We start from the raw sequence: 16,872 nt of genomic DNA on the forward strand, positions 1-16,872 counted from the left end.
TTGGAGGAGGAGCTGAGTCGGGTGACATAATTTACGCCGCCATATTGGTGGGTTTAAAGCAGGAATGAAGCTGAGACCACCCAATATGGTGGTCACCAGAACAGCCAAGTAAGACTTGGGACGGTGTGACGTACTACTATCCCATCTGAAAGCTCTCTATTCCAACCAAGAACCACCAACCGTGGATTACTTCCTTTGAGTACGTAGGCCTAGTGACATCTTTTAGAAAAATGCCAGACTAAATCTCACCCTCCAATGCCCTCCCTTTTTTAGCTCATACCAATCTTGCTGGGGATTCCTAATAAACCATTCTCTATCCCCAGTTACCCATATTTTCAGTCCCAAATGACATTGACTAAATCCTACAATGTCTGCAGATTTGTCTCCGTTGCCATGACAACGAAAAAGCCAACAGTGGGGAATATCGTCAATAGAACAGGCGCGCGAGAGAGAGATTGTCAAAACTCTTACCCCACCCTCCGAGGAAAGGGACATAATACACTCAATAATACTGAATAGCTTACAATCACGTTTGTAGAATATCGTAAGTATCCAACGCCTCGAAAATGGGCCCCTCTCCGCGACGTTGGCTTGGCCTTCCTGGCCATGAAGAGAAAACCAAATACCGGAGAAAATGGACCGATTTGGCGGGAAAAAAAGAGGGGGACATCAAAAAATGGGGCTGATAGTAAGTAAAAAGGTCGCTATGGCGGTATGTGAGTCTATGGGTGCTGGTAAAGACCCAAAGCGAAAAAAAACCTGAAGGTTGGTTGGGTCAAATGCATCGATCAACACACATTACAGAGGGGAATCGAAATTTAGTTTGGTTGGATAGGGTTTAGACCTTCAAAAATTAGTCCCAAATATAGTAGTTTTTCTACTGTAAATATGTTTATACGGTTTACCAATAAAACTGCGAAGGTTAGTTAGACTGCTCTGTTTAACAAGGTAATTAGTTTTCTAATAATAGAAAGTAATAATTAAGGATGTATGTTGGACTACGAGAAAGGCTGCGTTGCGTTAACTAATAACTAAAAATGAAATCCAAATTAATTAACAAAATCCCACGGAATTTCATTAATTACTTGAAAGGGGAGGCCGCAATCTTAAGTTATTTCCCACGCGCTAACCAAGAGGCAACGCCAGATGGAGTTCACCCCAGGTTCACTGCACACGGAGGGAGGCTAACCAACACGAGCTGCCCTCTAGCGATGTTTCTTGGCGCTAGGGAAATAACCCTACCCAAGAAGGTGGCCTTCCCCGCCCCCTGTAGTGTTTTCTTCCCATCAGGAATTAATGCAATGGTCTATATATAATTCTTCAAGATAATAAATACATTAAAGTTATCTGGCTTATAATTTTACACCAAATTTATTATCGGTCTACAGTTCAGTGCAGAGATGTATTCCGTCACCATTTCCAGACTAAGTGTTAAGGTGTCGATCAAAACTATAAATTAAACCTTCTAAAAATAAACGTATAAAGCAAAATACATATTCTCGTAATGTTTACTTTTACTAGTAAATTAAACCAATACCGAGAAAGCAAGCCAGTCAATTTCAAAGTCCCTTGAGGTTTCGCAAGCCCCTAACATGATTGGCTGTTCTAAAATAGGGTAATTCCGCAATACCAAACAAACCAAAACAAACGCCAAGTTTTTAATCCAACTTACGCTTACGTCAATCGCGGGCCCGCGCTGAAAATCAACCAAGCTTACAAAGAAACCTACTATCCATAGTATGAAAACCCCCATCGTGTGCTGATGTTATACCTGGAATTATAGATTTATACCGCAAAACTGTGGGGGGAAAACAAAGGGGATTGAATTTAATGCACTTAGAAGCTATTTTCGTTCGAGTTCAAGCTTGCTTAATATACGTCCACCTTTCAGGCTTGCCTCGAGTACCGAGTGCAAGGAGGTGAACCGGAGAGAGTAGCCGTAGAACACGGACAGAACCGGACAGAACACGTATGTCCGTCACCAGTCATTAAGAGTTTCCCGCCAAAGGAAATTTCGCGGTTTTTTTGGAAAGGAAGACACTCGAGTTGCACGCGACTACAAAATGTAGGATTTGCATCGCAACCAATGATTTGGATTGTAAACGTTCGATTCGATTTGAAGGAGATAGGACAACGCTGCCGATCATCAACCCGCCCGTTAGACAAGCCAACAGAATCGAATCGGATAAATATATCGAGGTAGGTTGGAATTTGGAAAGCCTCTTATTGAATTGTCCCTTGTTTGATTTAACGTACTTATGAAGAATTAGGGCGGTTTATATTATAAGTCATTGATACATTTATTATATTATATTATATGGTTTATAAATTTGTATCACATGTAAATTTGAATAACTTTGGCTTGAAAATATTTAAATTGTATATGACTAAGTGGTTATGTGTCATTATATACTTTTGACCCCTTATCAAATTGGTATGACGCGAATTTGCAAAATGTAAAACAGACCAAGGAGGTATAGTACCAAACATTCCTAATTTAATTTGTAGTTTTGTCGTGTCTAAATATTTGCGAATCTAGTTTCAATCAATTTCAAAATAATTGCCTCTAATGGTGATTGATTCATTTCTGTGAAAAACATGCATATTTACAGGGTGTTTATGATAAGTTTGCCATAAATTAAGGGGATGTTCTTTGGGAAATCAATTTTGAGTCGAAAATGTAACTTCTATCTCCATTTTGTTTACCACAAGGGACACTGTTTTCGAGTTATGATTTAGGGATGACCCCTTAATTAAATTAGAAATCATTGTCTAAATCAGTTTCTTGATTAAATTTAAGGGGTCATCCGTAAAATACTATGTACAATCTTATCTTGAAAACTGGACGGCAAAATGGAGATGGAACATTTTCGACTCAAAACAGCCCAAAGAACATCCCAGATTTATCAGAAATTAAATCCATTTTCCAAACTTGATTTCTTTTTTCTAAATTCAACTTAGAAAATCCTTCAAAATGTCAAAAGTTAATTCACGCGTGCAGTACAGTACAGACGTACAAAAAGCGATTTTATGTTTAGATCATGAACAAACACGTTATGCACGAAGGTCTATTAATAACACGTCATGATGTTGAAATTCATTTCGTGGAAATAATGCTACCCTGCAGGGGTAAAAAGGTTAAATTGGTATTCATGAAATAGATAATTACACTAAATCACTAAATGCCGGGTACCATAGTAACCCTGTAATCCTCTCCATAAGTTCGCGTCTACCATAAGAGCCTATTGTCTATGAGAGAGAAAATTGAGACTGTAACGCCATCTACGTTTAAAAATAAGCGCCTCAAAACTGAAACAGAATACAGACTTCAGTGTGCTTTTAATATCTTTGTCCAGTCTTGTTACGGGTATGGAGATAGAGGTAGGTTATGATGGTTTCTGGGTTCTCCGACAAATTTCCCGTCAGGAGACGCCACTCTACACATTTAGGAATATCCTTTAGATCCTTACTTATGGAGAGAATTTTATGGAGTTATGGTATAGGACATAATAAAAATTGTCCCATATTCATAAAATGTTTTATGTCAGTACGATATAACTCTTCATCCGTGAAGTAATAAATAATTCATATTGAAAATAACCCCCTAAGGTTATTCAGTTCAGCTTCCGAAATTGGGCTTTTAACCAAAACCAGTATTAACTGCAGGCTTTTATTGCAATGATTAAATAAAATATTTAGCAGTAATAAAAGCATTTCATTTTACAACCTTTATACTAACATTAACTCGCTTCAAACCTTTACAACCGTAACTTCGCGTTACATCAATCATTGGGTGCTTTTGGGTCAATGTTTTAGTCTTAGTTTTAATTAGACGGTAATAAAATTCATTTTGCAAGCGTAATTAAGTAAATAGATATAAAAAGGTAAGACCCTGAGATGGATGAAAGCACAATATGATGATTATAATGAAGAGTATAATTTTTCTCAACCTTCTTGATCAACCAATCCGTCGACAGTACGTGCTCACTATCTGCTATTTCAATTTGCCTTTGCTAACATATTTACAATTTCCAATAATCAATTAACATGAAAATATAATTAACTCCAAGAATTAATCCGAAAATCATTCTCCCTTATTGATATAAATAAAATACCTTCAAAGAGAAGCCGCCTTACAGGGAAAATGTTTACAATGTATTTTCTATTAACCCCTGTAAAAGTGTTTCACCCACCGTACATAAGTTCACGGGGTAAAGCTACCATATAGGGGCAATGTACAATTATATAGCAAATCTGGACCAAAATGACCGAAATTTACTTTGTAGATGAACTTGTTTATTATTTTACACGTTTTCTCAATTTAAAAACTAAAAATTACATCATTGACCTTTACTTTAACCAAGGGTCCGTACTTTAACTGATCATTGACGTAGTAAGGGTGCATAACTTTTAACATTTGAAGTGTTTACCTCTCTTTATATTATAAAACTCTTCTTGTTTGAATTTGAATATTTTGATTCCACCGAGCGAAGTTGTCAATTTGATTAAAATGGCAATTTGACAACTATATCGAACATGTCAAAACTTTAATAACTTTGACATTGTTTTTACGGAATAACATTTTGAAGATAAAAACATCCAATATAATTTTGACGTAAGACTAATCAAACTTTATCAAAATAGAAAATTTATTTTGATAACGCAATATGCAAAACTTAATATAATTATCTGTCGCAAAACGAAATTGTCTCTTGAACAGCAGACAGTTTTGGAAAAATATCTACGCGGCAATACTGAAGACGTATAGGAGGAGGGTTTGCCCGTAATTAAAATCGATAGGCCTTGACCAGCAATAGACAAAAGACCCCAGAGTTCCTTCATTGGTAAGGCGTGCATGCAGCATGCGATATCTCGGTGGACATGGGGGCGTGCGCGGTTTTGTGTACCGTTGTCACTTTAGCGGGTGTTTGTGAAACCTCTACGCTCAGTTGCCAACATTTACTTCATTATTACTAGACTGAACGACAATAAGTATGCCGCTAAATAAAATAAACAATTAACGTTTTAATTGCTATAAACATTCCTATGTTTTCAGGCAAAACAAATTCCTTCCTTACGAAGTTTAGAATTAGAGCAGGGATAGATTTAATTTTAGGAGTAGGAATGTAGAACCTTTAGTGTTTTCTTCAGTCTGACTCATAGCCCAGTATAGAGCCCCTCCCTCCAACACGTAACGAAAAGTTTAAATTATCTTATTGGCTCACTTAAACTACGTTTTGATGACGTTGCTGACGGGGACGGCAAAAATACGTAATCCTTTTTACCTCTGTCGCTATGACCCGCCTATTCTTTCATTCCCCTCCGTCCCGTGGAATGGGGTCCGGGACTTTGACGCGCGAGCCCAGATTACTCTGTTCTCCATTCCTACTTCTAAAATTAAATCTATCCCTGATTAGAGCAATGTCATACTTATCGTCAAAAGGTTACTATTTATGGAATATTTCAAAGTGCGTCACGAAAGAAGTTTAACAAAACTAAGAGCGGCTGGGAACCAGAACCAACTTAATTAAACAAGTATAATTTATTCCACGAAGTTTCACGGTCAAATTTACAAGTGTTATCAGTTAGAAAGTAAACTTTTAAAAATGAACCTTAACAACACGATTTATGTATTAAACTAAAATAAGTGTGTGTTGAAACATGTACACCTTCTTCAAATCTGACCTTAACTAAAGAGAATTATAGTTTAAGGCAATTTTAAGCAAGCAAGCCTGCAATTTAGAGGCAAGTTTCGCGCCATAAAGGTTTGTCAATGCGTTTTTCGGAAACATGTTGTCGCGAAAGTCAGCATAAACTCTAATAACAGAATAAGAAAAGTTGAAAATTATGGTCTTCAAGAATGTTAACAGACTGTTGCATAACCCGATACATCGTAGTTGAGGCAATTTTAAAAGAATAGTTAGGAAGAAAATACTTATACTACAGACCACCAAATAAATTATTTACCATCGCGTGTTTACCTTATATTATGCAAATATTGCAGAAAATTCATTATAAAGTCATCAATTTATCAACGTACCTAGGCTTTCAAAGCTCAAAAGAAACAATTACGAAATCAAATATACTAAAACCTTGAAAACAAACGCCAAAAATAAATTGCGTGATTTCAAACAGAAAAATATTTGATTTAAAAATAATAAGATTTAGTTTCGTACCGAGGTGTTGGACAAATGCCAAAAACTAACCTTTTTAAACGAGTTCATTTAGTATAGCAAAGTTGAAAGGTATAACGATTTGGTTTCAAAATACCCATAAAATTAAACCGGATAAACCTAAAATAGTTTTCAATAATTGGAAGATTAGCTAGTAAATTATTTACAGAACTGAATAAAAATTATTACTCGCGTGCACCATTTTTCGTTATTAACGCTTTTGCAACATGAATTTTCAAAGTATATACTCATCTCCCCTTACACCATAAATAGTTTGACGCAATGTCCTATAGTCGCGAAAAAGATTGGACTACTTTATCGCCTACCTAAATCAACATTGGGTATCACTCCGAAATAGCATTTAGCTTTAATGTCACTTCCGACTGACACCAAAAGGAAAGAAACTCCACAGGTTGCATGCAAGCCGCGCGTCTCTAACTTCCGATCAATATTTAAGAAGGCAAAACCAGCTTCTTTATTTGCCAGTTGGACTCTTATAAAGAGAGAGAGTGAGGGGAAAACAACTGCATTCGGTTGGTCGCGTTAGTAACAACGCGATTTCAAAACGTTACGTTACAATTATGGCGGCGAATACAATGGAGATATGAAGTAATTTCGAGGTAATTAACCATTTAAAGCGTTTTGTTCTGTCTCAAGTGACGCTCGAGTTAAGGTGTACAGCCTGGTTGGTTCAAATTTGATTTCCCAAAGAACATCCCTGTTCAGAAACCCCCTGTATAATCTTATTAACGCTCATTAACCTATGGGAATGTATAATTTCGATTTAAAACTAAGTATAACATTTAATGAAATTCCTTAATTACCAGTAAAACATTATTTCCGTCAACGAAACTTGTTATTTGTGTCAAAGCTTTCGCGGAAACAGTCCCTAGTGAGGAAAAGTCAATTAGTAACTATAAACACAAAGTGGAAAAATATGATTTTAGAATTGCGATAAACTTGGCGATCCGCAGTTTCCATGCAAAACCACAAGAAATTTTGCATAAAGGCAACGGAATTTAAGTTACTTATGAGCTTTGTCCACGCAACATAAATGTTTTGAAAATAATTCTAAGGTCAGGACGAACATTTAATAACTTGCCAGAAACAGTTTGTTTGCTATTGCGGCAATGTTTTCGCGTTGCTTCGTTCAATTGACTTTTATAAACCATCATCATTACTATATAGACAAACATAACCTTTATTATTTTGGTATTGAAAATAATTTCGCCTTTGGTGGTTATTTTAATCTCCTTCACGATTTCGAAAATATTGAGTCACTTTTGGGCTTTGCCATTATCATTATCATTACCATAACCCTACAAAATTTACACGAGTACGGGTTTGCCATAGACACCCTGTCCAATTGTCCATGCGATATGAAATTGAACAGAATGCAGCGCCATCTTTGTTAAAACATATGTCCTCTAAAACCGAAAAAATATAGAGGCATGGCCTGCCTCCATTTGATTACCTATAGTCGAGTCAGTTTGCAATTAGATATAGAGATCACAGTATCGTTTTGAGCCAAACTTACGCTTACGTCATTACGTAAGGGCAAATTATTCATAGAAAATGCAGGTTAATAGCAAAGGTACATAGATAAAAAACCAAAAGTATACTTTGCCGAAGCTTGATCGCGCCGTGTAATATGAGAAACGCCCCTTTAACTCCCAGAATAGTGTCGACCCCCCACTGCGAATGTCTATGCGTAAATAGGCTCCTGAAGTGGCAGATGTTAGTTCTAGTACCAAGAATTAACGTTTGGATCGCCACCATAGTCAAAAAAACTCTTCTCTGATTGGTTCGTTCGTGTAAAGGTTTAGAGCAGGATCGTTCTCTTCTCATTTTACATGGCGTCTACAACCAAAGAAAGTATACTTTATGGTTCTATCTATGAGCTTTTGCTAACAGCAATTTTATCGCTTTATTTTCATATTATCATTACTAGCTAATGAGTTTAGATGCTATGATAATTTAACACAGCATATCTTTCAACATTATGGGATATACAGTTAAAGGCCAGTCGAATCTCTGTCGTTATGGTAACGCGCGCCTATATACTGGGGTGCGGCCTTTTCCATTTGCGATATGTGGTAAACAAAACATAGTAAGCATGGAATTGGAATCTTACAACGAAACCAATCACTCACGCCATCCGAAAAAGCGGGTCGAATACAACCGCGCGACGTGTGCTTCCTTAAATCGAAAACAAAAAGGTTTCTTATGGGAATATAAGATTTCCGAACGAGGTCAATAAAGAAAGGAATTTATTCACTATATTTAAAGATTTTTCAAATTCGATTGTATAGTTAGTTGTTCAGACGTGACTTAACACAGTCGCATATTATAAGATGATTTTTGAGCCATGATTTTGAATACTAAAATAGTAAAGAAAGTAAGAAATACCGAGTCAAGAATCCTAAAACGTTTCATGTATCGTCTGCTAAAGTATAGCTCACTCTATCACGCGTCAGTAAGGTATGATCCAGTGAGCTATAACTAAAGAAAGGTGATAGCTAACGAGGGTGGTGCCATCTTGACACTGCCATAAGGAGTTTTTTAAAACTGAACCCGCGAATCTTTTTATGTAGTCGTTGACACGTGTCAAATTAAGCTATTAGCAAAGCGACTTCACTGACGTGAAATTAAGATGTTAGTCTAATGTGAATGGGCCTTAACGTTAAAAACTTAAAATGTTTTTGGTTCTTAGTTATATCGAGAAGCGATATCTAGTTTGCTAGAGAGAAGGTATAAATGCGCCACATTTCCAGCTTCATCTCCAGTCCAAACGTATAGTAGGTCCGGAGTTAATCCCCGCCTCTAAATTGCAACTAGCATCTCATTGGTTCTTGAAAACTCTCGTCAGCGCGACGCGAATGACGAAAGTTACGTATTTTCCGACTGAGGGGAGACGAAATAGCCCGGTCTCCTTTTACGTCCCCCCCCCTTGAATTTTGAAAGGGGGACTAGGACTATGGCGCGCGAATACTTAGGCAGCATCTTATACCTTCTACCTAATAAACTAGATATCACTTCTTGGTTATCTAGATATCACTTCTTGGTTATCTAGATATCACTTCTTGGTTATCTAGATATCACTTCTTGGTTATATCGTAGGGCAGATCTGTTGTATCTCGCTCAAATATTAATTCATACGCTACAGTTTTCCACTGGTAAACAGCGGGAGTCAATAAATATGTTTTGAACAACCAAAACAGTATGAAAATACCTTACCAATTACTAGGCCTACTAATTTATTTATTTATTTATTATTATTATTATTATTCTTTTGGAACGAGGTTAAGTTACTAAACATAGCTACATAATTCTTATTGTTTTTCTCATTTCTCTATTTTCCCATTATCCCCATGAACTTTTCCCCATTTCGTCTCTTCCATGAAAAAAAAACGAACGATTGGATCGTAACATCGCTTATTTCCCTCCCTTGGCCGTCCGTGGGTCATTCCGTGCCGGCTACCATTACGTCGATATCGGGGGCCGCGGCGACAATATACAGCTGGCTTTTAGAATAGCCTGGGCGGCCGCAGCTTTGGCAGAGCATTTGACCATTCCAGCCGCAATCAACAACAAGACCAAGAACGACCACTTCGATCGAAGCTCCCCCTGCACTTGTGCTGAATCGACGCCCAGTGCAAGAGAAAGTGGTCCCGAAGAATTCGAGGCCGAGAGGTCACCACCAAATTTCATAAAAGTGGCGGCAGGCTTAGGCCGCCAACCTGGCACCTTTCTATACTGCATGGTACTTTTGGTAAGTTTGATTTATTTATTTATAGAGTTTAAATTTAAAAAATAAACCTTCTGAATTGGAGGAGATGTTGACCATGTTTTTGTTTTTATTTAACTTTGTTAATTTGAAATTTTTTTACAGGATAGCGCTACTAGTAGTGACGTGTGTTATCGTGGCAGTGGCAGTGGCGTGCGTACTGTGCTGTCGTCGCAAGAAGAAAAATGCCGCCGTTTTCAACTTTGCGCAATCCATACCGGCGGCCGTTCTCAAAACAGGTGAGAGGTCAAACCGGGATTATTGAGCCTAAGACCATTAAACAATGTGTTTAATGGTCTTGGATTAAGCTTGATATGGTTAACATTATATGGAAGCAGCCTTGATAAAAAAGGGGAAGTGTAGCTTGTTTGAGCGAGCTATGGGGCGCTGGAGTTTGAGTGTAGTTTTGAGCAAGATATGGGGCGCTGGAATTTGAGTGTAGTTTTGAGCAAAATAGTTTGAATTTTAATGTATTTGAATGTAGTTTTGAGCATGTTCGCTCTGGAATTTGTGTATATAAGCTCACTGAAACAAGCTCAAGTCGACAATGTATGAGAAGTTGTTTATAACCAAAGCCTTTGCAAATATTCATTATTTCATAAATTCGTACAATTAAGGTACTTGAATAGTAATAGTATCAGTATACAGTATTCGATTTTTTTATTTCGCGTAATCCATATAATTGGGGTAATTGATCCATGGAGGCGTATATACCATAGTGGTCAATGGGAACCCGGAAATATTGATAAATCAAAGCCAGTGACCCCCTGAATTATCAATACATACACCTGAACCTAACTACTATACGCTATAGTCATTGATTTCAAAAAAATAGAGACAAATCTATAACTATACGTTCACGTACACTTTTTCAGGTCAATTTAATAAATTATGTCCGAGAATTATATGCATGTTCGTGGAAATTTTTCAACTTATCCAAAAAATAAAACCAATAATAAAAAAAAACTGAACTCCATTTTCCCACGCGTGCCTTAAAGACATCGATCAAGTCCTTGCACCAAACTTTCCTAAAAAAAAGAAAGAAAAACACTCTTCCTTTAGTGCATGCCTTTCACCGGTTTAGTACAGAAAAATTCGGTTCTTTAAATCAATAACTAAAAAGAATTTTTATTTTCTTGTAATTCCATCACAGCCAAAGACCCGCAAGGCATTATCCGTCCGGACGTGATGTTTTACCAAAAAGCGGTGGCTCGAAAAAGGACATCGGACAGCAGCAAAGACGGTGGAAGCGGCGCCGGGAGCGGAGAAGATTCATACCCGTACGAGGCCAACACCGACTGTTGCAGCGAACCGGTCAAGTCCTGTCACCGGGACGCCATCATAGAGGAACTAGCCTTACAAGGCGCAACGGGAACTACGCCCGAAGATCGTCTCCTAGCCGCGGCCATCGCCCCGTTCAAGGTTTGCAGCAGACTGACCACGCCGACACGTCCTTTGACCCCGGCTTATCAACCCTCCCAACCGGTCACCGTCTCGTCCGTAAGGATAGTAACGGGAAACGGAGGCGAGATAACCCTACCACCAGGATACGTCACCTACACCAGAGATACCAAAAACGGTCGGTAATACAAGGTAACCGTGGAGGTAGTAAGAGACGGACCATACAGGTCAAGCGAGCCGCCCATTAAGAATTATAAATGGAAACAATATACTTTCATTAAAATTCTAGCGACTCGAGTGATTAATTAATTGACCGTTTGATATGCAGGGACAATAACAATGGTGGATCGGATTAGTTACGGTCAAAGAACAATTTTTTAAAACATGTTAAAAATATAATTAAACCATTCTTTATATCGTATAAATAAAACATGATTAACGGCTATAAAACAAACTTAAATTAAATTAAATGAAATGCGTATATATTTTTGCTTAACCTAATTACGATATTAAATTAATTATGAAATAATTAAAGTAAAAAAAAATAAATAAATCCCAACGAATAATTTAAAATAATTAACGGTACCTGTAAATTATAATTATGACACTGCATCACTGTGATTGCTAATTACCGAATAACATTTCGGTGTACATAAGCTATAATTGTATATTCCTATACAATACTGTATTCCTGCATTCACGTTAAATTTATAACTATGCGCTTCAAATAATATACAATAAAAACCAATATTATTTTAAATTAATAAATAAGATCTGACATTAATTTAATTTAATTACAATTAAATCGGATATCAAATAGGGCTAAAGAAACATTTAAAGGCCTTCCAATTAATTATAAATCCGTGGGTCAAGTCAAGTATAAATACACAAATGTGACATTTTTAACTTGGTTTTAGCCTTTTAGGCGATCATTTTAAAAAACAAGTAATAACTTAATACTATAATCATAATCAAATGTTATTTAACAGCATAAATATATCTATATATAAATATAAATTGTGTATTTAATAATGTACAATGCACAAACAAACAACCCGTCCTAAATAATAATAATAATAATTATACAAAAATCGCGGTGAATTGTGTACGAACTATACAGGGTGTTTCTGACAAGTCTGGTATAAATTAAGGGGGATGTTCTTTAGGAATCAAGGGCCACTGTTTTCGAGTTATGATTTGATGAGTGTTTTAGGGATGACCCCTTTAATTAATTAAATTAGAAATCATTGTCTAAATCAGTTTCTTAATTAAATTTAAGGGGGTCATCCGTAAAATACTTTGACCAATCTTAACTCGAAAACAGTGTCCTTGTGGTAAAAAAAAAATGGAGATAGATAGAAGTTACATTTTCGACTCAAAATCGATTTCCCAAAGAACATCCCCAGACTTAATTTATTTATCAGACTTATCAGAAACACCCTGTATACACCGCGAGTGCCTTATATGAAAAGTTGGGGTGTAAAAAATGCCGTTCAAAAGTATATACACTAAATAATAATAATAATCAAAAACTCGAGACAAATAAATAATGATATATACTTTTAGTTCTTGATCGCGACATGAAAGCGACCGAATCCAAGGTTGATTGTTAAAAATAAAATAGATCAATACCACCTTTTAAAGGCGACACATGCTTGACGTTGATTCAATGTTACGTGTACGTCAGTCAAAGTATATGTATGGCAAAAAATGCAGCCATTAAAAAAGGGACAATAAAACGCGCTGTATACTTCTTCAACTTTTACGTGTACCGCGCGGGTATTTATATTTTTAATCGTTATTAAGTATATGTACTTATGTTTCAAAATAAAAACAATATTATTAAAAATAATATATATAAAAAAAATTAATTAAAAACTTTTACTCGCTATACCAGGAACAGATTTAATTTTAGAAGTAGGAATGGAGAACAGAGTAATGTGGGCGCGCGTCATAGACCCGGACCCCCTTCCACGGGACGGAGTGGTATGAAAGAAGACGCTGGTCATAGCGACAGAGGTAAAAATGAATTACGAATTTTTCGCCGTCCCCGTCAGCAACGTCATCAAAACGTAGTTTAAAACTGAGCCAATAAGATAATTTAAACTTTCCTAACGAGTTGGAGGGAGGGGCTCTATACTGGGCTATGAGTCGGACTGAAGTAAAAACTAACCGTTCTCCATTCCTACTTCTAAAATTACATCTATCCCTGTTATTAAAAATTAACGTGTTTTCAAGTTTAAATTCCACCTAAATGTTATTACTCTAGGTAAATTTAAACTTTTCGTTACGTGTTGAAGGGAGGGGCTCTATACTGGGTGGTCTATGAGTCGGACTGAAGTAAATACTAACCGTTCTCCATTCCTACTTCTAAAATTAAATTAAATCTATCCCTGGTATTAAAAATTAACGTATTTTAAAATTAAAATTCCACCTAAACGTTATTACTCTAGGTATTTAAAGTACTCTATTTTTGCTCTAAAAGTTCCTTTCCCTGGAATGCTTTCACACAAGGAGGATTGACACCATTTACAACTGGAGACCAGGCTTCATGGTACTTCACTTTGACCGCAGAGTAGCCGGGCCTTCTGGTGTCAATGGTATCAATATTTCTAGACTGAAAACTATGTATAAACCAATCGTGCTTGGGAATAAACATCCCAAGGTTGAACCCAAAACGTCATAGTATGTATTAATCTCAAAGTTTCGCAACTATGGTATTAAATATCAATATATTTAAGCACGTATAAAAAGTGTAAATTTATATTAAGGTTTCGAGGATTGGCAACAGGAGCTTTGTCACTGTTAGAGCGCAAAAAAAAACGTTTTAAATATCTGAATGGGAAAAGAAAAATAGAAATCTGTCAGGCGATGTCTGAAAAGGCATGCACGAACAACAAGACCCTGAACTGAACAAAAAAGCTCTCAACCCATAGAAACTATTTTAGTTTAAGAATTGATTGGAAATATATAGAAGTTGATTAAGGAGAAGTGATTAAATAGGTTAGTTTATCTCTAATATATGAACGCGATGTTCATTTATTATAATTATTAATTGATGTTTTTCGCTCGCAAACTTTGACCTAAATTCAACAGGTCAAGGGTTATATACAAATGATAGGCAGCTCGTATATATACAGGGTGTTTCTGATAAGTCTGCAGCCATACATTAAGGGGATGTTCTTAGGGAAATCGATTTTGAGTCGAAAATGGATAACTTCTATCTCCATTTTGTTTCCTACAAGGGATACTGTTTTCGAGTCAAGATTGGTCAAAGTATTTTAAGGATGACCCCTTATATTTAATTAAGAAACTGATTGAGACAATGATTTCCAATTTAATTAAGGGGTCATACCTAAAACACTCAAATCATAACTCGAAAACAGTGTCCCTTGTGGCAAAATGGAGATAGAAGTTATACATTTTCGATTCAAAATCGATTTCCCAAAGAAAATCCCCCTTAATTTCTGACAGCAGACTTATCAGAGAAACCCTTCTTGTTTTATTATTATTAAAAATATTCAGTTGAATTAACTATAAAGGTAAGAAATGTTACAGAAACGTAAATAAAAATAGTACATGAATTCTGTTGAAAGCGGAGCTATAAGTTTGCACTTTGCAGCTCGCGTTTTGCACGCAAAAGCAATATAGTCACTAGAGTTACGGTCCTTCCAAATTAATGGAAAGTAAGTTTAGTTTAGCGTGCAGGTATCCGCCTTTACATTCCATAGGTCGTTTATAGACATTCCTCTATTTGCGAAAAAGGTTTTAAATGCGCAAAACCCATTAACCCGCATGACGCGCAAACACCATTAAACGATTTAACTTAAAATGTAATGTTAAATTTCACGACTACGATCGAGCTTCTTAAGATTTAAGTGCAATTTATTCGATTATGTAAACCCCCAAAAATGGTCAAATTTCGTAACTGTCCAGTCGCTCAAGAGAGAGTTCATATCGGCGAAATTTGCACGAATTTAAATCTAAAATCATTGGAAAACCTTATGTTCTTATAATCTTATTACACTAAGCATGGATTTGTGATTTGAGGGAGCTTGACATACCAGAAGAAGCACAGATAATCACTGCCGTCCCCCATAAGTGACTGACTACGTAATTTACAATGACCTTCACATACCAGAAACCTATAAATCTCCCACATATCAAACGGTCAGAACCGTATTTTTGAAACGAAAACGTTATAGAGCTTTGTCTAAAGTTCTAAACTGACACGTATCAATCAGAAATTGCGTGTTATGACAAAATGTCACGTATATATTACATACAGGTTGGTTAGCTATTTGATTAGGACCGATTCTTTAATCTATCTCTTTTTGTCACAGTTCCCAAGCAAGTGAAGTGCAGAGGATGGTGAATCTCCTTATAATGAAGAGTTTATATTAACTCCTGTCTTAGATGGTATTTTTAAATCCTCAGTTTAGGTTGATGGGTAGAAGCTACTGGCCCTCTTCGAATATCTAAGCCACCCTGCATATAAATGTCAAGTGTATAGTAAACTATACATTACGATTTACGAACTAAACCAAACACTTCCAACATAAGTCACAACTCCGCCCTCTGCATTAAAAGTTTTCGTTTTTGTCCTACAATTTCAGAGTTGAACGAAATAAATATAAGTTGTTGGGCAATATGGTATAGCCGCATTCACGAAACCGGATAAAATTGGTTTTACAAACTTACGTAATTTACAGTTCAACTTCATTCAGTCAAGTGATTAAAAATACCATACCAATCTCATTAACATAGATGTGCAGATTACATACTCTCGACTGACTTAGAGTTACATTAGCTCTTGCCAGTCATTGCAGATGCATGTACCCCGAGGAGGTAATTGTACATTCTCCCTAATTACTTTACATTATTTACTTCCAATAGAAGATCTAACTGTACCTTTGATATTTTGTTCGAGGGTAAAATATACGAAACAAACCCCTATAGTCCGGGCATCGATATTCTGCATGCAGTTCTCACGGAAGTTTGAGGCAAACAAAGCCGGATACACACTTATGGCAATTGCAAGTCAAGATCGTGCATGCACGTGTGCTTGCAAGCCGATGGATGGTATTCTTTAGCGTGCGGATCCACCTTTAAACTACAAAAGTCTTCGGGGCAAAAAAACAACACTGTATATACATTGCAAACATTTCTATATCGATTTAGCAATCACTCAAAAATATTCTTTTTCCCACCTTCGTCTTTCCTACACGGGGTTTTTCACAATAATGTTTTTAATTATTTATAGAACGGAAGTTGTCCTATGACAAAGCGAGAGAGAGTGAGAGTGGAAGCTTCCCGATATGTTGGACTATAAATCAATCGACCGAATATTCGTTTCGTTTCAATTTAGGTTGGATGTCAACAATAGCTGTCAAATATTACACGTCAAAGTTATGGAGTTACGAAAAAGTGAAGCCTTATTTTTCCGATAGTTAAAAATTTCTAATGTAAACTTTTCGTTACTTTAAAATCTTTTTTCCGAATTGATGGCTT

General features: G+C 36.4%; 2 protein-coding genes across 2 annotated transcripts in view; one reads left to right on the forward strand and one right to left on the reverse strand.

Moving 5' to 3' along the window:
* The window catches only part of LOC149702613 (bone morphogenetic protein 8B-like), a 265,732-nt gene that overhangs the window by 91,330 nt on the left and 157,530 nt on the right, over positions 1 to 16,872 (reverse strand). The window lies entirely within an intron of this gene.
* Positions 635 to 13,093, forward strand: LOC149702620 (uncharacterized). The gene is made up of 7 exons (XM_089867047.1): positions 635 to 712; positions 1,892 to 1,969; positions 2,038 to 2,199; positions 9,694 to 9,828; positions 9,905 to 9,945; positions 10,066 to 10,199; positions 11,114 to 13,093. The coding sequence occupies exons 1-7, from the start codon at positions 635 to 637 to the stop codon at positions 11,545 to 11,547; spliced, it is 1,062 nt and encodes a 353-aa protein (XP_089723173.1). The 3' UTR covers positions 11,548 to 13,093.

This window comes from Phalangium opilio, unplaced genomic scaffold (genome assembly GCF_054372755.1).
Source record: "Phalangium opilio isolate 3A_F unplaced genomic scaffold, DU_Popi_V2 ptg000017l_1, whole genome shotgun sequence".
NCBI classification, from domain to species: domain Eukaryota; kingdom Metazoa; phylum Arthropoda; class Arachnida; order Opiliones; family Phalangiidae; genus Phalangium; species Phalangium opilio.

Bases quoted from the DNA above. Each gene is read 5' to 3' on its own strand.
- LOC149702620 (XM_089867047.1), top strand. From the start codon at position 635: ATGGACCGATTTGGCGGGAAAAAAAGAGGGGGACATCAAAAAATGGGG. The intron at 713-1,891 runs GTATGTGAGTCT...TCCACCTTTCAG, and splicing joins GTAAAAAGGTCGCTATGGCG to GCTTGCCTCGAGTACCGAGT. The intron at 10,200-11,113 runs GTGAGAGGTCAA...ATTCCATCACAG, and splicing joins GGCGGCCGTTCTCAAAACAG to CCAAAGACCCGCAAGGCATT.